This window comes from Drosophila bipectinata, chromosome 3L (assembly GCF_030179905.1).
Source record: "Drosophila bipectinata strain 14024-0381.07 chromosome 3L, DbipHiC1v2, whole genome shotgun sequence".
NCBI lineage: Eukaryota > Metazoa > Arthropoda > Insecta > Diptera > Drosophilidae > Drosophila > Drosophila bipectinata.
Window position 1 is genome coordinate 11,692,718 of NC_091738.1, and position 23,284 is coordinate 11,716,001.

Genomic DNA, 23,284 nt, shown 5'->3' on the forward strand with positions numbered 1-23,284 from the left:
AAAAGTTAAGATTTCAGGGTACTTCTACCAAGTGTCGAAAGATTATACTCCTAACTTTTAAATTAAATAAACAGGATTTATAAAAAAAATAAAAGTTGCAAAGTTGTTTTACTTTAAAAAGAGAAGAAAACTGTTATCTGTGGTATTATCTGTAGAGACTTTAGCTAACTAAATAATACCTATCACGGTAAATAAAGTCATTTCTGTAAACTTGCTATCTTGCTTAATTTTAAACTTTCTCTCTTTGAAAATAAATGACTTTTAATTCATATCTACAGCATGTCTAAACAAATATTTTCATCCTTATCTTACTTCCTGGTATTTTCCCTCACAAATGATTTAAAATGTAAACAAGACTATTATTTATTAGCAGCATCCTAAGTGGCCTTGGAGCCCTGCGGTCATATAACATTAGTAGCTACTTTCCACTAAAAGCTTATCGTTGTTTTGGCCATCTCAGGGCCAAAAGCCACGCAAATTCGGTTGCGAAGGTCAGTTCCTCTCAGCTAACAAAATTCTGATGCGGTGTCGTGAGGTAACAAAAAGTTTGGTAAATACTTAATATGCCCTAATTGAATTAAGCAATTTAATTGACATTGACCCACATATTTCCGAGCTGCGTAATCAAATTAGATATATGAAGCAATGACGTCAAAATGATCGCATTTTCCGGGTTGGCAAGTGTCTATAAAAATTCCAATTACTAATGGGTCTATGTTCATGTAAATGCCTCACAATTTTCACTGCGATTGTAATGCCGTAAACAAATTATTCAGCACTTCCATGCTCGAATTTTCGGGTCTGTGGAGAAGTTGCTCCATATTTAATGGCCAACAGGCAGAGGTGTGGAAAACAAATTCGCAACAGGAAGCCAGCCAACAAATGGAAAAGTGTTTTTCTGTGGAAAGCGAGAGTATCTCCATAGAGATGGGACCAAATCCCACACATTTCGCTGATTGTGGCGCATCTAATTGTTGTGCCGCTATTGCGTTTTGTTATTGTAATTAATATTCAGCTAAACTCAGCGGGCTTCACTAAAACTAAAAAGCGAAAAGCGTCGAACAAATTGCGGTCATTAAACTTTTTGCCACACCAAGTGCGATAAATTGTCGCCCCTGGAAGCTCTGCCTGCCACAACAAAGTCACAAATCAACGCGATCGGATGTACTGAAAAATTTACGACAAAATAAACCGTCAACTGATTTCTCACAGGATTATTTAATATGAAACTAAAGATCATAGTGTTCTGTTGCTTTTTTATCCTGGCCAGTTGCAAGGTGCAGAAGCAAGCAGCCACCAATAGTTGGAGGGATCTGATCTTCGGTGGAAAGTGGCTGAGTCCCGCTCCACGTTTACGCGAATCAAAGTGTTGGTTTTTAAAAAAGAACTATATAATTAATAAATATAGCTAAAGAGTGTAAACAAAAATATGCAAAGCGAATATAACATAATATGTATATGTAATTAGTTGAAAAATAGTGTCACATTAAAAAGCTTAGAGTTGAATCGCGTTACCATTTTGTTTAAATTTTTGTTCTCTGTAACTTTGCTCCATTGAAACCACGTTTTTAATGCTTTTTTTATTGGTTAAAATCCAAGTTTCTGCTAATATTGACAAAATTATCCTCATGAAATTTAAAAAAATGGACATACATTATTTTGGACATGTTTGATTGAGATCGAAGCTTAAACATTTTTCTTTGACGGAAAATTTAAAAATTGGTACACAGTTTTGGATATTTTTTTCTTAACTTTTGATACACTTTAAAGCAACATTTTTTTATCATGCATAAAAATATAAATTTAAATTAAAGACTATAACATAAAACGAATCTTTCCATTAGTTTTGCCTATTTTTGCACTAGTGCCCATTGGTCCGGGCAGTTGTTCAGCGCCATCGGGAGAGCAAGGCAACTGCATACCTAGCAAGGATTGTGTGTTGAGAAATGGGATTCCTGCAGGTCCCTGTGGAGGTGGCTATGGCGTTTGCTGCATCTGTGAGTTTTTTTTATACTGTTTTATAGAAAAAATTCCCTCAACTTTAATTTTTTATAGTTCTACAGACTTGTGGCGGTGTGATAAGAGAGAATTCGACCTATTTCGTGAATCCCAATCATCCTGATGTCTACGATGGTACTGGAAGCTGCCAGGTTACGATTCAAAAGCTGCATCCAGACATCTGTCAGTTGCGTTTGGACCTAGACATGTTTTCCATAGCCCCACCGGAGGCGGCCAATCATTTGTGTAACCAGGATCAGTTGCTCATTTCGGGCGGTAGTCCAACACCCACTATTTGTGGCAGTTCTACTGGAGATCACAGTACGTATTTGTGAAAACACTAAATTAATTATTTGTTTAAATGGAATTCTCCATTAGTGTACATTGATGCGGGTCTGGGGCAAAGTAATCCCATTGTCTTGTCGGTGATTACCAGTGGTACCTTTCCGCGGCTATGGCGTATCCGTGTCACCCAAATCCACTGCGGAAGCATCAGCCGGGCGGACCAGGGATGCCTCCAGTATTACACCGCGATCAGTGGGCGGGTGCGCAGCTTTAACTACAACACGATGGCTGGCCGGCAGTTGTCCAACCAGGACTACAGCATATGCATCCGAAATGAGAGAAACTTCTGCGGCATTCAATACAATGCCTGTCCGGACCTGGAAAACAACAGATCGCGGTCCTTTACACTGACTGGAAACTCCAACAACCCTGTGCCCACGATGGTGGGCGGTGGGGGAGCGACTCTGCCCACTGCCAGTGGGTGTGTAAGTGATTGGCTTTTGATAGGATGCATCCGTTCGGCGGATAGGATTCCACCTCTGCCAGGATGCGAAGATCGAGTTTGTGGCGGAACTTTCAGCGCAGAGGCTGGGATGTTGGCGAGAACGGTACAGTGTAAGTAAAAAATGTTAAATTTTTTTATAGATATGAGATAAGAAACAAAACCGAATATAAACTAAATACTTCCCAAAAAAAGAAGTACTGAGGGATAATTTACTTTCAGAAGTTTTGCTCAATTAATACTATTATTCATATATTTTTGTCTTTTTCCACAGCAAGCGTTCGTCCTTTCCGGCTTTATTTCCACACAGATGGCGTCGAAGCTCCTAACGACATCGACAATCGGGGATTTTGTCTGGATTATGTGCAGCAGCCCTGCACAAGCGGCTTTTAGGAAAGTCCCCCCAAAACTATGCTATTCTTTTTTGTCGCTGCAAAAGTCGCAGTAGCGACTAAAATCGCTCAAAGATTGTGATTGGCGCTGGAAATGTCGCGCAGGCAAGACAACTCTTTTTCGTATTTAATAAATATGTTTTATTTATTGATTTTCGTAATTAAGTTAGACATTAGACATTAGAGTACAAGTTCATTTAGACAAGGCACAAGTCGTGTCGTATTTTGGTACAAATTTAATGTTGGGTTTCAGGATATTCAAATTTGCATTCGAAATTCTAATATTAAAATCGTTTCCGTCTACTACTAATACGTGTGTGTACTGGATTACATTTAATTAATAATACTTAGCTGAAGCAAAAACAAAAATTAAATAACATAAAAAACACTATGAAGAACGCTTTTTTTAAGGACATTTTCGTTGTTTGCATTTTTCTCTTTTTTTTTGCATGAGTTTTGGGACTTTGATGCTGTGGCCAAACGAAATGGTGCGCACGTTGTCGTCGTTATACAAAGGGGGACTTTCTGGATTCTCCTGAGATCGCCAATTTCAGTCTGTGCGCGCAATGCCCGACTTGTGACGTCACTGGGGATCGGTTCGCTATATGTAATATCGGGGTTTGAAGCTGGTTTGAAGTATCTTCTAGTCCTTAGCCTAATAGGTTTGTATCAAGGCAGCCACATGCTGTTTCTCCTCGTCGGTCAGACCGTTCTTCAGCGTGCGACGCACTGTAAAATATTTAAATTATTTATATTAATTTTAAGTTTTAAGAACATTGTTAATTGTTTTGGTTAGGCGGAGTTTGCCATGCTGTGTTAAATGTATGAGACATGCCGTTTAGTTGCCTTCTTTTAGACAATATGTTAGTTTCCATGCTTTCCGGAAAATATATTTACAAAATGGTGGAAAAATAAAGCCAAAAAAATTCAAAAACAAGCTGAAGAAGTGTCTCAGCCGAGGGAAAGTTTCAAAACAAACAAAAACGTGTAAAAAGTAAATAATATTTCAACACAATTCAATTCACTAACCAAAAAGGTAAAACCTAAAAAACAGTTGGCTGTTCTTTTGGTAACGGTAACGGTAAAGGATAACGTTAACGGTTCGGTGTTATCGGTAACACTTTCTACGGCGATGGTGCTCTTTCAACTGTGAATCCTTCGCGCGTGCGGCTGCGCTTCACTGCGATGGTTTTGTTTTATTTTCACATATTTATTTTTTATATTTTATTTTTTATTGGTTGGTTGGATTGGTGCGTTAATGGTGAGAGAACGAAATGGAAAAAAAATTAAAACCCAATATAGGCAAACGATTTGTAAGCTGGTAAAATCAAGGAAAACAAAAGCTGCGACTTGGGAAAAATTGGGGATAGTGAATTAGGGGATAATAACTGCCGGGATTGTGGTCTGAATTTGGAATTTAGAGTTTGGCTAAATCGAGTTTATTTTGTTTCTTGTTTTGGAATTACTGGTGGTGTGTTCTGGTGTGTGTTCTGAGGGTTTGTTTCTGGTTCCAGCTACAGGTTATAAACATAGCGCGCTGTGTGTGATTCGAAAAGATAGACCAACACCTTTTCATTAAAACGTATCACTGACTGATCATCAGAGTTGGTAAAATGTCTTGTTTCGTTATAGGTGGGTTCTACAGGCTACAGATCGAATAACTTACATGATTTGCGGTCTGCATGTCGCGTCCTTTTACGCTCCCTGGGCGTGGTCCGTGTTCCCGGCGCCTTGGTGGCAGTCTTAACCAGAGATTCCAGTATCTCATCGTCGCCGTCGGTGAACTCTTCGCTTTGGCGGGAAATGGGGGAACGAAGCTGCTCGGCACGACGTCGTCGCCAGGTGAGAGTGCCATCGGCCTGATCAGCACTAGGTGTGCCCAGGAGTTGTCTGTAATGATGTGGAAGAAGTATTATATTTCAGCTAAAAATATCTCTAAGATAAACTCACTTCAACTCCGCATCAGCCACATCCTCTTTGGTCTTGAACTTGGCCATGTCTATGATCAATTTTCCCCGCGTCTTGTTTCTTTCGCGATGATTGGCCTTCTTCTCCAGCTGCTGCTGCACTCTTTCCCTGGTAGTTCTGTACTCCAAGGCGAACTCGGATAGAGTGCGGCAGAATTCGTTGGGTCGGGACTCTGCCACACTGTGTTGCGGCATGCCCAGCCACAGTAGGAACTTCCTATAGCGGTTCATCACCCGCCGGTGGACAATCTGCAGGATGATTATGCGCTCCGCACAATCGGCCAGGAAGTCCACCAGCTTCTGCTTTAGCGGTGGCGGGCAGTCGTGTTTGGCAATCAGCTTTAGACGATCCCAGGAGGCCTTGCACTCCGCCTCCAGTTGGTTGAGATTGTGGGCCAGGTCCGTAAAGTCCGCCTTGGAGGCCCTGGTAATGGGTCCGATTTCGGAGTAGAGATCACTGGTGTCGCTGCTCGACTCCATGACCATGTGGCAGAGATGGTGCAGCAGCGAGTGCTTGTGAACGGTGTCCTTGACCTCCGGCACCTTGGCCAGATACTCGATTTGAAAGCCCTTGACTGGAGCTCCGTTGAGGAAAATGCCCACGGAGAGCAGGGTGGAAAGAATACAGCGGAAGGTGCGATTCTGACGCAGGATCTCAATGCCTTGCTTGAGATCCATCAGGGGTTCGGCAATCTCTCTCTGAAAGTAGTCAGATTTTTTTAAAGAATTTATATAAATGATTAAAATTAACGATAGACGTACCTCACTGTTGTCAAAGTCCAGGCGGAAGGCCCAGAGCTTGAGACGAGCTCCCAGCTCCGATATGGAGGCCAAAGTCAACAGGAACTGCTCGGCACTGCCCAGGGGCAGCTCCGGATTCGACAGCTGGGCCTCCTGGATCTTGCCCCGCTCCTCGTCTGTAGGCAGCATATTGAGGAGCTTGTCAATGCCCTCCCTGGTCACCACGGTGGCATCCATCTTGAGAATGGCCGCCTTGATGGCCCTGGGCGGTGGCAGCTTGGTGATGGCGATATTGATGGCATTGGAGCGCTTGTGGTCGAGCACGATGATCTCTTTGCTCTTGTTCAGCTCTTGTTGTTTCTGGAATGGGTCAGCAGGACAAAGTTAGGACCAGTCGATGGAATAGACAGTTTCGAGATCAAGAACACAGAGTGGTGCAAAGAGTAAACGAGAGTGTGGAGTGCAAAGGAGTTTCTGTATAGTTTTTGCGGGTGTTCAGGTGTGAAAACAGTGTGTATAGATAGTGACCATAAAAACCAACACCAAAACACAAATAACATAATGGGCAACAGATCGTGAGTTGTAGTGTGATAGACAGATAGAAAGACAATCAAAATTTAAGAAAAAACTTTATCAAATGGCACTCACCTCCTACAGACATTCGGAAACATTTGGTTTATTTGAGAATTATTTGTCATTATTGGTTTGAGTTTGAGTTTAGCACAACATTTATGTAGATATATCCGCAAAACAGACCCGTTCGACATTTATGGATTATATAAAATATTACAAGATATCCAAAAATAGAGGGGAAAGAAGAAAACAAAAATCATTCGCATATTTTGTACTCATCTTTTCGTTGTTAAGGCAACAAAAACACTTAAAGGGGTAGCCTATAACTAAATTTAATCACACTTATTGTAACTTTGTTGAATTTCGAGAACCTTTGACCAATTGGGTTATACATAGACCTAAACAATTGAGTTCTTTTATCGGGTTAATGGCTGATACCCACCTTGGTCATCAAGTCTTTGGCCCGGGACTCAAAGAGATGTTCGAGCTTCTGGGTATCCACATTGGCGTCGGGGAGCTCATCCCAAATGGTTTTGCCCACCACTACAGGGATCATGTCCTCGCGGACTTCTTTCCAAAACAGCTTGACCTGTTAGGGGATTATAATTAGTTGATGGTATTATAATTTTCATTCCCTACTAACCGTCTTTTTGTTCTTTTTGATGGTATTATTCCCATTCATTAGCTCTCCGTTCACAGATCCGTTCAGGGAACTATTCACGCTGTTGGTGAGACTACCCCCATAACTAAACATGGGCGGTGGTGCTAGACTGGGTGGCATCATGGGCGGTGGGGCTATGACACCACCTAGAGGTGGTGGCGGAGGTGGTATTCCAGCACCCAGGCCCCGAGGAGCCAGCACATCCTTCTCATCGTCGTCCCGCAGGTCCGTAAAGTCCAGATCGCAAAGATTCAGAGGCCGCGTCATATTCCTCACCAGCTCCTCCCAATGAAGCTCATTCTCTGACTTCTTAGGCTCTGCTTTCTTCAGTTCCTGATCGACGCTGGACGATCTGAAAGAGAGAAAAGTAAGTTTAAGTCATCATGATCTTGGTTTTATTTTTCAAAGACCTCCTTTGTCGATGACAGACGCACACCTCGAGGTTCTTTCTAGACGATAAGCTATCAGAAATCACCGAAAAGGGGTTGGGACTACTTTCTAAAGAAACCCGCCAACTAACCCGATGACAAATAGTGATAGGGCCTTAAATTTTCGGGTCCTACTCTCAGTCTGAGCTCTTACGAAACTCCCGAACATAAATCTAATCTGACAAATTGGCACAATGGACTCTCACATTATCGTTGCAACCATTATCGATTCCTATATGGCCTTATAAGTGTGATAGTCCGATTTCCTCGGGGTATAAAGGCAGTGTATCGTATTGGCAAAAATCACATTTGTCAAGTCTACTAAGCAAGCACCATGGCCGATGTGAGTTAAGATTACTGTAGTACTTACAAACTAAGTATGTAATTAATATTTTCCCTTCAGTTCAACGCTATCCTGGAGAAGACCAAGGCTTTCAGCAAGAAGCCTCCCACCGAGGTGTACCTGGAGTTCTACGGTCTCTACAAGCAGATCCACGAGGGCGACATCAACATCGAGAAGCCCGCCGATGCCGAGGGTGCTGCCAAGTACGATGCCTGGCTGGGCAGGAAGGGACTGTCCGTCGATGCTGCCAAGGCCGCCTACATTGCCCTGTACGAGAAATACAACCCCATCTATGGTTAAGCTAGACACTAATTTATGATCCCCTCAATAAATCTTGACCACCTGTGAACAACCTGTGATTATCTGTTTTAAGGTCGCTGCTGTAGATAGTTTTCCATCGACTTGATAGCTTAAGTCCCAAATAATCGTAGTGGTTTTATTGTTTCTGTGATTAGGGCCATAAAACTGCGGCACACTTGGGAGCATGACGTGGGTAATCTTGGCGGTTTTTTTTTTGCTAAAAGCTTATCTATAGACCGAGGCGCCTTTTGTACTCGCCGAGTTTTACCAGAAACCTTGGTATTTTCCTTGTAACTCCTTAGACTATGGCATTGTTGCAATATGTCATGCCCCTTGAGATAAAAATTCAATGGATAACTCACCTGGAAATCTCACCCTTGCTCTTGCTCTTGGCCAGACCCTCTTTGGCTTTCGAAATCAGACCGGACATATCGCCCACAATAGCGCGGTTGGCAGGATGCTCCTGAGTGGGACTCATGGGCAGGTTGGTCAGCCTTTGGGTGAGGTCCTTGACAGTGTGGTCCCTTTTCAGTTGCATCAGGAGCTGCTTATCCTCGCTTTCTACATCTATGGGTTGATTAGAAAAGAAATTAAATAAAATGAAAGTACAGAGCCCTCAAAGGTATGCAGTGGCGCCGGCGCAAGGCCATGATTGAGCTTCTATGCGCGAAAGTATGCAACACAGGTGAGAGGAATGGACAGGTGAGAGCGAGATCGCGTCGAGACCCACCTGTGGGATCCACGGGTAGCGGCTGCAGCTCTGTGTTAGTAGTGGTTAGGTTTGCTGGTGGCACTCGGCTAATGGGGGCATGCCACCAACCGGGTGGCGGTGGCGGAGGCGGAGGGGGCGGTGGTGGCGGGGCAGCTCCAGTGGGCTTTCGCACCGGACTGAGTGGCTCCGGTTCCGGGAGCACATCACATTTCACTGGCGTGGAGCACAGGGGCACGGGCGTAAAGTCAAATCCGGACTCGAGGATCTTCTTTGGACTCAGCAGGACATCCGGATCGGGGTGGATCTGATGCTGGGGCTGGTGCTTTGGCGACTGGCTCATCTGGGTGTAGAAGTTGTTCTTGCGGTTGGCCTCGTTCTCGTACTTCTTGTAGGCACTGTCCGTCTGCTGGATGTTCTTCATGATGCCGCTGATCATCGTGGCATTGCGCTCCCGCACCAGGTTCTTCTTGGTGAGGAACTCGCTCTGGTTGTTCAGGTTGTTGTTGCTGGCCTTGTCGAAGCTGTTATTGATGATGGAGATGCTGTGGCTGCCGCTCAGCAGCTGCTTGCTAGGACTCATCAGGAGCAGGCTGTTGTTGGGCGTTTCGTTGCTGCTAATGTTGCTAAGGTTATTGTTGATGTTGCTCATGTTGTTGTAAGGCGGCACGGGCTCGTGCGGCAGCGATGGCGGCGGGCTGTCGCCAGCTTGGATGGTAGCGGGTATGGCGGTTACGATGTGGCCTTATTTTTGTGGTGGTGGTTAGACATGATCAGCGGGTGAACAGCAGGACAAAAACACACACAGATGGGCAGTGAAAAGCGTTTTGTTTGGTTTTTTTTTCGGGAAGGAGAGATAGAATCACTAGTTAGTCAGTCGCTTAGGTAAAAAGCAGCTAGTATTTAAACTAATTTAAGACACTGAACTCACCCAAACCCTCACGCTGCTCCAGGGCGGCGAAGATGCCATTGGCGGCCGCCTCCTGTTGCTCCTTCAGGAAGCTCTTGTGCCGCTCAGCTCGCTCTCGCCGTCTGCGGAGTCCTGGGGTCACGCCTGCACCATCGCGAGCTGCCCAGGAATTCGAGGTATTTAACTTTCTTTCTTTACAAACTTTAGCCAAGCACTCACGTTTCTTTTCACTGAATAATCCGCCACTAAACTCCGTGGAGTTCGTGGAGCCGGAGCTGTCCTCATCCAGGATGCCCTGGGTGGGAGTCATTCTCAGCACGGTGGTGGGCAGGACCTTGGTGAGCGGGGCGGGACTGTTGTCTGTGCTGTGACGACGTGACTTGCGTCGCTCCGTGGTGTTGCTGCCAGGACGATAGCGTTGGGTCTTGCGCATCGAATTCTGCGGCAGGCGCTGGCCATCCGATTCCCCATCTTCGAATCTGGAAAGGCATCCACATTAATTACCTCCATGAAGTATAGTGAAGAGTAACTCACTTTAAGACCGCTTCGTAAAGCTGCAGCTGATCCAGTAGATCCAAGTCGGTTCCTGGCTTAGACATGTAGCGCTGGATCACAGTCTCCATGCCCTGCTGCTCCAGCAGATCACTCTCATCATAGAAGCTATCCTGATCATTCAAGCCCGCCAGAGCCTTGTTAATCAAGGACGTAGCATAGATCACCAGCTCGGCATCGGCATTATCATAGTCCTTCAGCAGTCTAAGAATATATATTTTTCAAGATTTTAGTTCCAAATCGAATCCAAAGTATGGCATCATCTCACCTCATTATGTTCGACCAGGGCAGGGTGCCCTGGGTGGCATCCACCGAGTGGATGGCCCTGACCAGCACATAGCAGTTGGACTCCGCGTACTCCACAAAGACCAGCAACAGCTTGAGGGCGGTCTTCACCACGGACCGGTAATTGGAGGCAATCAGCGAGTAGAGCCACTGCATCGTCGGCTCATGCTTCATCACGCCGTTCATCCCGTCCACATAGAGCATGACCTGCCGCATCAAATGACATAATTAGCCTTTCGCCGAAGGGATCTTGCTCCCAGGGTGCTGTCTTACCTGGCCGAGGGCTCGCAGAATGTAGTTCTGATAGTTTTGATCCGCACAATTGCCCACGCGCACCAGGCAATTGAGTCCGCCGAGGGCCACGAAGGCGTGCACCAGATCCTTATCCTCCTGGAACACCTGCTTCAGCGAGAAGAGGGCCCGTCGAAGGTCGCTGCCCTCCGAGGATAGGAGTTTCTCTGCGAGGGAGGAGCGAATGGTGGTTATACGGGGCGTATGCGCAATAAGCATCAAAATTACTTACCAATAATCGCCTGCACGCGCACATTCAGTTGCGTTCGCACCACCAGGGAGTTCTTGCGGCTGTGAATTGGAATTTTTTTTAGTTTTTGGTTGTTATTATATCAGAAGATAGGGAGTTTGAGGGCTAGAGTCTCTTCTGTGTTGCTAAATAAACAATTAATCAATAGTTTCAGGCCAAAGCTAAGTATGAGCCCAGATTAGGTTATTGTCTCAGAGCCCTTCCAAAAAATTCATTTAATTTGAAACGCAATGGGTGGCAGACACCCCAATAGCCTCTCCCTTCCAGCAGCTATTGGCCAGTTCAATGACCAGCTAAGAACATTGATTACCCGCTGCTGGTGCTCTCGCTTCACCCCAGTCCCAGTCACAGTCCCATTCCCATTCCCAGTCCCAGCTCAAGTCATAATAAAAGTAATAACAAACGACGCAGATAATTGAAAATGGACTATGAGGCGGCGGGCAGCCCAAGAAGACTTCGCCTATAGACGAGAGCCCGTAATAAAGGTGAGTGTCTGGGCCGAGACCGAGACACACCTGTACGGCTGTGTGGGTAACGTGTCGCTTCGACTTATTCTTTCCTTGGCACTTTTTCTCTCTCTGCAGATTGACAAGCCGTTTGCCGGCAAACAAGCCATCGGGCACCTTCCGCGGAATTTTGATGCGAATTGAAGCGCATGATTTGCATGCGAGCGCGCTGCCATGACTAATGCGATAAGCATGATTAGTGGCCAGCAGACAGGGGAGCACTGCCTTCCCAGCACTCCACGCCACTACACTCCTGGGGAGGAACACTCCACTCCAGTCCACTCTATTCTGGCGCCAGAGCACTCGTAAATAGAGTGGGGACGAGGTGGACGAGCAAAGTGGCAGCAATTTGCGCAGACGCGGCGACATTTACGTTATAATTTCGCTGAAGATACGGCTTAGATGCATCGCAGCTAATGACTGATGATCATGGCATGCTGCCTGATAGAGGAGGCACCAGTGAAAGTCAGAAATAGAATCCATAGACGTAGCAAGCCCCAAACCCATGTAGGAGGTCGAGCAACTCGAGAACATTGACTTTGAAATACTTTGAACCGGGTACGGTTATGACCATGTTGTGGCCAATGTTTTAGTCTTTGTCTGGAGTTACTTTGACACTTGTGCCCCATCGCGTACATCATTTTTCTTGTGGAGCTGCCTTAGCGCCTGCCTTTGTCATGACATCACGTTCCCCGGGCTCTGGCCGCGAAAAATAAAGAAGACAACTAAGAAGTGCTAAATTGGAAACTAGATTCGACTGACGAATACCTTAAACCGTCCACGAAATTAAATACTCTCTGTGCTTTTCAACAACCTTTGCTACCTCTCGAAAAAGGGTATTTAAAAAATGTAGACACTTGTGCATAAATAACATACATGCCAGTTATGAGAGGAGCCCACAAAAAATGTAAATATACCAACTACGAGCTGACGTGGCGAGCGTTTTTAGTTTGTCTCTTGTGGCAGTTGGCTGCTCTTTTTTTAGCTGCAGCTTTGCGCGGATTAAATGCAAATTAACTGCAAAATGCAGTCCCAGCAGCAGTCGTGGAGTAGCAACAAGTTGCACGTAGCAATGTCGTGGCATGCAAATGTCTTCCTCGGACGCGGATTCAGACTGGCCAGGACAGTGCCGCAGTGAGTGCCAAGAAAAGCGACAGAGTGGCAGGAGGCAGCAAGCCAGGTAGACTCTAGACTCAGTTTCCTGTGCCACAGATAGCAATAGCATTTTTTTTATGGACCGACAAAATAACTTTATTAGCGGATCGGCTAGGAGCGGACCGGAGATGGCAATGGCGATCGGCCGCCATGTCGTATGGGTAATATGTTGGATTTCGGTGAAAGGCCGACAGAGCCACCCACGATCAGATGCCCCAGTAACCCAGAGGGGCAACTGGATCGCTATTTCCTGCTCAGCTTGAGCTTCAGCTGGAGATAAAATAGATAAATAAAAATCAAGAAAGTCTTAAATAAGCTGATAATGCTCCTCCAATGGCTTTTCCCAAACCTGCTTCAAAGCCGAATGGGTTCAAGGTAAGCCAACTGCAGGCCAGGTTGCAAAAGTGAAATCCGCGGACAAATCCCCGGCGAGTGGGTGAAGTGAAGTGCACCACCAGGTGTGCCACTGAGCCACCTGAACCATGTGGGTTGACAATTCGTTTCTGTCGAAGATCATTAGCGGCTTTTTCGGAGGCCTTTTGGGTCAGGTTTTGGTGTGGTTAGTTCTGCACTCCAACACCCACTGCACCCATTTTGTTATCTTCACACTCACCTGGCGTTGAGTCCCTCGATTTCCTCGGTCTGTTCCGCCAGCGACGACTCCAGATCCAAATAGGCCCCGTAGTCGCCATCCTTGTAGACCTGAATGGCCGCATCATCGATCTGGAAGCGAGAAGGAAGGGAAATGCTTAGTTTCGCCGGCAATTATAATTAAAGTCTGGCTAAAAGTAAATGGCAACGGCCATCACCATCGCACTACCGCACTACGCAGTAAAAGTTGTTTATGGTCTCGGCTCCAGAAAAGAGAAAGACTCAGCCGGAGCTGCTGCCGAGAGGTTGTGATGGGATGATGCGGCGTAGAACGTTGCAAGGCACTGGGGAAAAAATACACTGCTTTTCACGGACATGATAAATAAATGAATACTTTGAGATTAAAGCTCGTTTTGTTCCGTGTACATTGACGGACACTGGCGCATTGAAAGTCCGCAGACGATTTCGTTTAGGCGCACATTGAGGCCGACAGTTGATTGCTGGCCAAGACTTGAGACCAAGTATAAGATCAAGTCAAAGCCAAGACGTCGCCGGCTAGTCACCTACTTTTCTCAGCTTTCGGTTTTCAGTTTTTCAACTCAGTTTTTTTTATTATTTTTGAGATGATGATTGATCAAGCTCCTGCTGCGTGCACAAATGCGCTGATTGACGGCGATCGGCGGTCAGTCGTTGTTTTATTGGCGCACAGAAAGTAATTATTTCTGCATTTACAGAACAATTACCGGACAACATGGAATTATCTGTGTCGACGCTTGCTTAATGTGTGAAAAGCAGACAACAACGTCTCTGTGAAATACTGTCTGTCATCCGGGTGGAGGATTACACATACGCCCCTTTGGACACACCCCGGCATTAGCCTGAAAATAGGAGTTTGGCTTTTGGCTTTGGGTTTGGGTTTGGCCATTTTTATGGCTTCTTATTCCCTTTTGGCACAGACACACCCTCTACCGAAGCCATTGCATGTCCTGAGGGTTCTATTTGTTATTCTCGAACAATGGTAATTGGTCAGTGACTCTTCCAGGAACAACTTTAAAAACTTTCCCACATCACTTCCTTTATAAGCAATCTTTTGCATTTCATAGAACTAAGCCATGAGCAATCGTAGCCATAAAGTGCTCATTCAAGATTTCTTAGGCAAATGACGCGACTGCCACTCGACTCTGCCAAATCAAAAATATTTTCCCTCTAGTGCCAGGCTGTCTCGCACGAGTCACGATTCCTTATCAAAAAAACTACAAGATTGTGTACTCGACTCGGGTCAAGCTTCCTCGTGTTGATTCAGGCCCCTGGAAACTTTCTAGACCCAACCGGCGATTCACATCCAAATGATGTGTCAAATGGCTGCGTTAGTCTTTATGTAAGCCAAAGGGCAATTAAAATCAAAGCAAACATTGGAGGCACGCTCTTGGGCCAAAACAAAAAACTGAATACCATTCAGAGTCGCTTTTATGATTTATTTATACATCGCCTTGTCTTCTGGGCTCATATTCATTCATTCATTGATTCACAGCTCTATGCAAATTTTGAATCGGTCGCTGTTTTTGATATTTCTTTCCTCCGACTGAGGCATGACGAGATGTTTAATCAAAATGATTTTTGGCAGCACATAAATGTGGCTATTGACACAGTTTGGGGGGGCCAGCATGGAACTCGATGAGGAGAAAATTCAAACCAGAAATCTAATATGGTTAGAAAAAGTCGTAAATATTTTTCAAACTACTGACAGTCACTTAATGTCTTTTCCTTATAGAAACCAAATAAATAAAAAGGGAAACTGACAAATTCATAATTTATTTTCATTAATTATGCTTTCAAATTAGCAATCGAAAAGTATATATTTTTAAACTAAAACCTATTTTGTGCTGACCCAGACAATCACCTTGTTCGACCTCGTGGATGTAGGTGACTAACACTTTTGCTTTCACATCAATCAAAGTTGATTGACCCTCGCCTGACCGCAAAATCTGATGGACGGCTCTGCTAATTAAACTCAAAATAAACCTCAAAGGGGCGCAAATCATATCTGCAAATATGCAGAGATGCGTAAGTGTCAACGTGGCTCGAAAACTTGGCCAACTTGCAAAAAATAGCATCCTAGCTAATGGAAAATTTGCCGGCCTATCCAAGCGTGTGATCCGTTTTGTATTTGAATAATGTTCGGTCGTGTGAATGACACATGTAAGTGACGCAATGCCCTCAATTAATTAAATTAGTTTTTTGTTACACTTTGTTACTTGCTGAACTGGGCGATCAGAAATTGATTGGCGTTCTGGCTTTTCACTTCAATTGTGAATGGGGCTCTCAACTTTTATTCCTAAATTGTATTTATCTGCCTTTGTTTGGCTTCCCTTGATTGGCGGCCAACTCCGCACATGCTTATCTAATTCTATATAGTGTAATTTTTTGCTGACGTGCCAAATGCAAAGGCAAAAGATACGAAATTAATTGGCAAAAAAATGGAGAACCCACAAATGGAAATCAAAACAAAGTTAACCAGAGCCGACTGTGGGGTTCTCTTATATTAAACATATTATTAAAAATTTATGAGAAATAAATCTGCTGGTAATTCTACTCATTTGGAACCTATTTTAATATGGTTTTTAATTTTGAGGAAATAATTAAGTAGTAAGCCGAATGCCAACCTAGCATACTCCCCACTAGATCTACAAGTTTTTGGCTTTATTGGCCGACAACGAGTATGATTATTTATATTTTTAACTTTGTAGCTTTTCAATCTCACAGTTCGCCCGCCCGATGTCTGATGTCATCGAAGACCCGTCGCCGGCATTGGAGATTAGTGATCGGTGGGGCTAAAATTTATGAATCTATTGTAATGCGCTAAATTTAACAAGTTGCATGGCAGAGTAGCCGGCAGAGTAGTGTTCTGTTTGCTGACTAATTGGACAAATGGCATTTACAGCTGCCGTTCCTCCTGCCGTTGCATGCCACATAAATCCATGGACTGCAACGACAACATCCTGGAGCTGGAGCACATGCTGGTGAATAAAAAAAAAACCTGGGGGGGAAACCAGAACTTCCTTTTGCGATTTGCTCATTAGAATTTATTGCCGCCGCTTGTCAAGATTTACGTATCCTTGCGGCGCACTATTCCTATTCCGATTCCGATCCCAACTGGATGACAGATGACAGGCAGGGAATGAGGCTGTTCGATGCTCCTTAGTAGCCTTAGTTGGTTGTTGTTTTTTTTTTTAGCAAATTAGTCAAAGTCAGCTAACAAACAATGGCCGGCTTAGATAATTGCTGGCCCTGTGCTGGCTTTCACAATGATCCCGAATCCAAGAAGAAGTTGCAGCTCCGCCGACTTCCTATTAGTTGCCACAGATTGTGCGATAGCAATAAGTTAGCCGGGCCTGGCCTGGCCGGGCCGGGCCGGGACTTGGCCCCGGGACAAGTCTTCCCCCAGTGGATCGAGTGGACCGAGAAAAAGAAACCAGGGCCAAGCCTGAATCTGCCATTGTCTTCTGGGGCTAGGGATCTGGGATCTCTCTCTCTCTCTCCCAGCAAGCCGGAAAAAATGAAGGGTCATTGGCTTACCTCATCGGCTGGGCAATGCATCATTTGTTGCCACAAAATATACACAATAATATATTGTAATAAGTCCAAGCCTAGAACAATCCAAACACTTTACTTCCCTGTTTTTTAGCCAACTCTTTGTTTGCATTCTGATGGCAACTGGAAAGCTGCAAACTTTGCCCTTTATTATTGACCAATTACCATTTTAGCAAATTTCCCTAAAAGTTTTCCAACCATTTGTTTTAGTTGTGGCTTTTCCGATTCAACGCTTTTTCTCGTTTTTTCTCCGAATCTCTAAGCTCTGAGCCGCAAATAAAACTTATTCCGTTTCAATTGACTTATTCAAGGCTCAAATTTCCCTCCGATTTGGGCCAAAGTCTGTGAGGTTTTTGTAGTTTTGTGGCAAACTTTAATCTTTGGCTTTTGTGCGGAATTCTCTCGAATAAATCAATTGTGGATTTTGTTTACTTTCCTGTTTTTTGCTGGCTCAGTTTTGCCTGAGCGAGTTATATTTTCTTGATTCGTTTATTTTATAGGAAATGCTGAGATTTGGAAGAGCCGGCACTATAAATGCGTCCAAACACGCTATGCAAATTATTGTGTTGAGCCTCACTGAAATATGCGAATTTTTTTTGCCATCATTTGGTTGAGTATCTTTGATTAATTTTAGCATTCTGAGTAGCTGTTGCCTTACAAATCGCTACTAGTTTTATCAAATTCTGCGATTAAAACTCAACAAGACGTCATGGCACAAAAATACACTTCGAAGACCTCCTCTGGAGAATACCATAATCCCAAACATGCTATCTTGATCTGGATTATACTATTATCCACTTTTGAGTGAATACAAAAGTATCTCGTAAATGCGCAGTAAAAGAGTTAATGCCTTTTCATATTTATTTCTTGTGGCTTTTTGCACAACAAAAGATTTCATTTTGGCTGAAAGATTTCGACGGTGATAAGCTACCAGAAGATAAGCTAAGCCAAGGCAGTTAACTTGAAAAAGAAAGGTATTTAACTTGTTGATTTAGTGTGTTTTCAAGGGGGTTATGTTTTCAAGAAATCGGAAAAAGGTGTGTCTGAAAATAGGCCCTTAAAGCCATCAAGTATTATCCAAAATAATAGCTTCATGGTTTATTTGTTGAAGAACAACCTTGCTTATTAGGAATACCACTCTATTTATTGTTTTTCCCATTAAATGAATAGAATTCTTACACTTTGTGGAGCGTTCAGTAGCCGGAGGATGGTGCCCAGTTGGTTGGCCAGCGGCATGGTGGTGGTGAAGGCATAGGTGGGCGCCCGGACCGGAATCGGGAAGGCGGTGCAGGCGGATAATGGATCGCTATCCACCAGATACTGTACACGGAACGTGATCAGTTCGTCGGGCTCCATTTTCACAATCATTTTGCTAAATTATTTGCTTGCTTTCGCCGCCTAATTGCACTCCCAAACACTCTGGCACATTTGTCTTTTTGAATTTGTAATTTGGTTGCGTCTATTTACTTTTCACTTGTTTTTATTTTTTATGTTTTTTTTTTCACAGTTATTTATTTACATTTTCACTTGAGCAGAAACTGAAATGGATTTTGGGTTATGGTCTTTGCTGGCATGGATTTATGTTTACATTATTTTGCTAGCAATTTGTTTTAATTTTGATTTTTACGAGTCTCGGGGCCAAGCTTGCGGCGCATGCGAATCAAAAAATTGTTGCATAATTGTACACACGCATGTTGCGCAATTTTATGCTAAATATTGCAAATTGTTGGCAGGCCACGCCCACTCCAACAGCCCCCTTTCCATTGACATCCATAGGAGAGCCCCCCACACACACCCATCTCTGGAGCCGGGCCGGCGATAGCATAATTGCCATTCCGGGCCGATCCGAACCGGCTCGCTCTCTTTTCTTTTCATTTGTGTAAATATTTGTCTTTGGGTTTCTGGTTGGACGACAACCCGCCTTGGCTCATAACACTCACAGCGATGATCGCGCTGGAAGTGGTGTTGTGTAACTTTCAATTCAATGTCAGTCTATAAAGACACCCGCTGCCCCGCTGCGGTATTGTTTGGGTTTCAGTCATCAGCATGCAGGGCATTGCCTCAAATCGAAACCAAATCAAGCCTCAAATATCAAGAAGGCGACGTCTGGGACCTATATCTACAAAGGTACAGTAATAGACAAAACTATAGGGCTAACTAATCTATCAGATAGATTAGCTTTTACTTCAAAGAGCAGCTTAGAAAAGTTATGCTTTCAGAATTTAGTCTAAAAAGTATCTTAGATTATAGTCTTAGGTTCTTATGGTTTTGCCATTTTGACCAGCACTGTCTATCTATATATCTTTCTCTATCTGTATCTGTATCTGTATCTCCTTCTCGATCCCTCAAGATACCGCTAAATGTCTGACGTTATGTGCGCTGTTTATGCAAATATTCAAAGACAGTTGTTGTTACTGGAGGTAGTACTACTGCTACTGCTGCCACAGAGGTTTTTGTGGTTTATGGGCCGAGGGTCTGTTAACGAGGTTCTTGAGTTGTCGGTAGCCAAAAGCCCCGCAGCCCCGCTCCTGCCACATAATTGTTCATAACGTGACTCTAATGGAGCTGGTCTTGAAGCTGAAGACTTGGACTTGGACTTGGAACTTGAAGCCCGGAGCTCGAAACACTTGTCGCACTGACATTGAACTCGCCGGAGGTCCGAATGAAATGGCCCGGAGATGGTCTTGTTTTAGAAAGTATATTAAAGCATTAAAGATGGAAAAAACTAAGCTGGTAATTAGATGGCTTAAACTTTATAAGATGTACTATCATTTCTATAACAGATTCTCTGTAGAACAACCTTTGGCGTTTGCCAATAACTCACTTCAAAACTTGTACTATACAACATGTAATTATTGTGTATTTTAGCCACTAACTCAACACATTTCTCACAGATGCCAAAAGTGGCGGCTCTTAAAAAGCCACAAAAAGCGCGCCTAATTGCAATAATTCATTGCGAAGCATCGGCCAACAGAAATATTCGAAGTAAATACGAAAACGAAAGCCATAAAAAAGGCTAATAAAAGCGGTTAACAAAAGGGGAGACAAAAGGCCAAGAATATTGTGTAAACGTAAACAGCTGTTCGGATTCTTATGAACGAGATACACTACACACAAAGATACAAAGATACAAAAATACAAAAATACGAAATACGAAATGAGAAATATAATGAAATAAAAGCCGAGTCATTAAGTGTGGAACTAAGCTGTTTTCAGGTGGGTTTTTAGGGTTGGGTACTCCGAAAGGGTTCCCAAAAGGAAGTCAACTCCGGGGCTGGGGCCACAAAGAGTTAAGGTTTAATTGAAAGACAGGCGACTTGCCAGGCTTCTTTTTGTCCGATCCTCCTTATTTTCTTTACTTTTTTTTTCCTGCCAGGCAGGTGTGCCAACACTAAGGCCAAAATACAAAATCCACAGGAAAAAGAACCGGCAAAAAACAGTCGGTGGCAACTTGTTCTTGGCCTGAGAAAGTCAACTTACAGGCTGGCTGGCTGGATGGCTGGTTACCTGACTGGCTGGCATTTCAGTTTCGTTTTTGAAATGGAAAATGAAGTCGAAGCCAAAAAGATTTTACTTTCACGCATATAAATCGAAAATCGACTCCTTTCTCGGCCGGAACTGCCACTCGAAAGGCCTCCCGCCAAAAAAGGGTCTCGAAGAGTTAAGTGTCCATCAGCGAAAATCGTTGATCGTTAGTCTATGGCTTCCTCATTGTCCGGCGACGTGAAGATATTTAATGAAATTAAATAAATATTATAGAAAGGCCAAACGGCTGTAAATGTTGGCTGGCTAACAGCTTCGTATTTAGTTACAAATTACGACAATGGCGCCGAACTGCCAGTGGACGTCCAATGTTGGCCATATTAAAGTGTAAATAATTTATGCAAATGCTGCAGTCGGTCGCGCAATTTGGCAGCAGCGGCACCCACAACACAAAAGATATAAAAAAAACAGCTAAACAGTCTACAGACAACCAGCCAGCCAGTAAAAAGCCACTGCGGCAGCTACAGTAACAACTGGCAGGTAATGAAACCCGCCCGCTGGCTCAAGGAAACGCTGCTGGTCTCCTCTTTTTTCTTCTTGGTTTTTTTTATATTTTTTTTTTGGGGTATACTCGCCTTGACTTGCTTAAATGAACTTTCACTTTTTACTGCCTGCCGGTGGTCGTTTTAGTGGCTGATACACCGCCACCCCCTTCGACATGCCCCATGCGGCAACCGCTCGAGGAGGAGGCAGCAAGCAACAGTTGCCCCGTTGCCGGGCCGGAGCTGCTTCTTCAGTTTTATGCCATCAATTATGCAAATTTTCCTTGCCACGATGGCTAATAACTTAACAATTTCCCAAAGACGCTTAATTGACAGCTACTGTGCAGCAGAGCATTACCCGCGGATATACCAGCCCCCACGGATTTCCTAAATTTAAGCCATGCTCCTACCAGAGCATTGACATTGATGTAGTTCAGAGCTCATACCTATAAAAGGGCTATAACTTATCTAATGAATCTCAGAAGCTCAACGGGTGTCCACAGGAAATTACTTCATAAATTAATTCGGAATGGCTCTCTAATCTCCATCTGAAATGTTCTATTTAATATTATAACACTATCCGATCTGAAGTATGTGGTAGTATGTCCACATTCCCAACAAGTATCACCACCTCACGTGACACTTGATCGATTTCAAGTTCACTCGAAGTCAAATAATTTAATTCGGTTTGCTTGTAACTCTAGTCGTGGTCGCTATCTGCTGACGAGTCGAACAATCCGAAACGTTGTTTCTATATCGGGAAAGGCGTTTGTGATACTTATCGCAGACTTAATAAAGACATAAACCCAGATAGGTTCAATGGGTTCGCAGAATGCGCAAAAAAATAAATAAATAGCAGGGAAAACACACCAATTTGGACGCTTCGCTCCGCTGAACAGCAAATATTTGGCCAAACGAATTCAAGAAAAAAAACTCTGAACAGAAATATATATATGGTACTTCTATATGGAAACCGTTTCACATTCCAAGACGATTTGTCACGGCAAGAGCAGCGGTCTGGAGTGCTGGAGAAAATGAACCCAAATGCGTTTTTCCACAAAGACACAGCCAAACAAATCATTTCAAGCCGGGCTTAGAGGAAAGGGTTTTCAGGGGGGTCTCTGTTCTACGACAATCAGAAGAAAAGTTGCTTGACCTCTTGACTGAATGACTGACTGACTGACTGACAGACTAACAGGCTGCAACACATAAAATTGTTAAGCGGCTGCATTTAAAAATAATTTCAGCTGCCAATAAAAAGAACACGGCAAACAACGATGATTGGCCTGGGCACAGGGACCCCAAATGGAACTGGGCTTTGGATTTGAAATGAAGCTACACTGGAGGAAAAAATTATTAAAATTAAAAACAAGTAAAATCCCTAAAAACAAAGTCATAATAAAGGTGGGTTCAGTTCTGGATCAGATCTTGTCTTAAACCCTAACTGTCTAGTTCATAAGTAAAATATTTATTTAACCTTTGAAATTCTACCAATATATTATTATCAGTGCATGGATAATAGACCCTGGGCCACCTCCTTCCCCTTCAAACTCGTTTCAACCGCACAGAGACAGAAAATTGTGTCACGTTTGTGTTTGAAACGGTTAAATGTTTGAGGAAAACACTGGAACACATTAAGTGAGGGCCTCCAATCCAAGATCCCAGATCGGTCTGTGTCCAATTCCATAGCTCCATGGCTCTCATTCGGATCCAAAGTGGACAACCGGACAGCCAGACAGCCAGACACGTGCATACCGAGGCATAATGTGCGTGTGCGCTTGATTTATTGAATTCTTCTTGGCCAGAACCGAAACTGATTTCGTATGCAACGGATGCCCAAGACCATCCAAAGTCCAAGAATGCCAACTCATTAAGTTAGATGTGGTGGGGGTAGCCAGGTAGCTGTGGCAGGGGGCTGGCTCTTCACAGTTAATTATAACAATGGCAGCAAATCGCCTTCGGCAGCTTGTAATTGTCATAAGCCCGCCTGAGAAACGGAAATGGCGAGGCGACACAACTAAGACCAGGAAATCGCCGGCAACGTGTTCAGCTGGAAAAGTCCCAGCTCACTTTCAGAAGCCGTGCCGATTCCTAAGTGTCAATATGTTAATTGCCGCTTTTTAGAGAAAAGAGAAGAATCGCTGGGAATGGAGCCGGATTGGGCTCAAGTCAGAAGTGGTGTGCTCGGGAGTGCCGAGAAAAGCCATAGAAAATCGACCGGTAGCCTAG

General features: G+C 44.0%; 3 protein-coding genes across 9 annotated transcripts in view; 2 read left to right on the top strand and 1 right to left on the bottom strand.

Moving 5' to 3' along the window:
* Positions 1 to 660: 660 nt before the first annotated feature.
* LOC108124711 (uncharacterized) lies at positions 661 to 3,219 on the top strand. Its single transcript, XM_017240503.3, has 5 exons — positions 661 to 1,368; positions 1,845 to 1,997; positions 2,056 to 2,319; positions 2,377 to 2,898; positions 3,060 to 3,219. The coding sequence occupies exons 1-5, from the start codon at positions 1,224 to 1,226 to the stop codon at positions 3,176 to 3,178; spliced, it is 1,203 nt and encodes a 400-aa protein (XP_017095992.2). The 5' UTR covers positions 661 to 1,223; the 3' UTR covers positions 3,179 to 3,219.
* A 75-nt stretch (positions 3,220 to 3,294) lies between these two features.
* Positions 3,295 to 23,284, bottom strand: part of Fhos (Formin homology 2 domain containing) — a 38,719-nt gene continuing 18,729 nt past the window's right edge. Inside the window, exons 2-18 of one of the 7 annotated variants that reach the window (XR_011442630.1) lie at positions 18,210 to 18,568; positions 13,462 to 13,571; positions 11,170 to 11,228; positions 10,920 to 11,104; positions 10,630 to 10,853; positions 10,344 to 10,565; positions 10,029 to 10,288; positions 9,831 to 9,968; positions 8,921 to 9,643; positions 8,553 to 8,757; positions 7,102 to 7,471; positions 6,901 to 7,047; positions 5,907 to 6,245; positions 5,128 to 5,843; positions 4,844 to 5,067; positions 4,207 to 4,357; positions 3,295 to 3,906 (exon numbers count right to left, since the gene is read on the bottom strand). Coding sequence is in view for 5 of the 7 variants with exons in the window: in XM_070279443.1 (XP_070135544.1) it covers positions 3,833 to 3,906; positions 4,844 to 5,067; positions 5,128 to 5,843; positions 5,907 to 6,245; positions 6,901 to 7,047; positions 7,102 to 7,471; positions 8,553 to 8,757; positions 8,921 to 9,643; positions 9,831 to 9,968; positions 10,029 to 10,288; positions 10,344 to 10,565; positions 10,630 to 10,853; positions 10,920 to 11,104; positions 11,170 to 11,228; positions 13,462 to 13,571; positions 18,210 to 18,398 (4,185 nt within the window). In the remaining 2 variants the exon portion in view is untranslated. The other 6 variants (XR_011442629.1, XM_070279443.1, XM_070279440.1 and 3 more) reach the window with 6 other exon arrangements.
* On the top strand, positions 7,793 to 8,242 carry Acbp5 (Acyl-CoA binding protein 5). Its single transcript, XM_017240505.3, has 2 exons — positions 7,793 to 7,890; positions 7,951 to 8,242. The coding sequence occupies exons 1-2, from the start codon at positions 7,882 to 7,884 to the stop codon at positions 8,188 to 8,190; spliced, it is 249 nt and encodes an 82-aa protein (XP_017095994.1). The 5' UTR covers positions 7,793 to 7,881; the 3' UTR covers positions 8,191 to 8,242.

Bases quoted from the DNA above. Each gene is read 5' to 3' on its own strand.
- LOC108124711 (XM_017240503.3), top strand. From the start codon at position 1,224: ATGAAACTAAAGATCATAGTGTTCTGTTGCTTTTTTATCCTGGCCAGT. The intron at 1,998-2,055 runs GTGAGTTTTTTT...AATTTTTTATAG, and splicing joins CTATGGCGTTTGCTGCATCT to TTCTACAGACTTGTGGCGGT. The intron at 2,899-3,059 runs GTAAGTAAAAAA...CTTTTTCCACAG, and splicing joins GTTGGCGAGAACGGTACAGT to CAAGCGTTCGTCCTTTCCGG.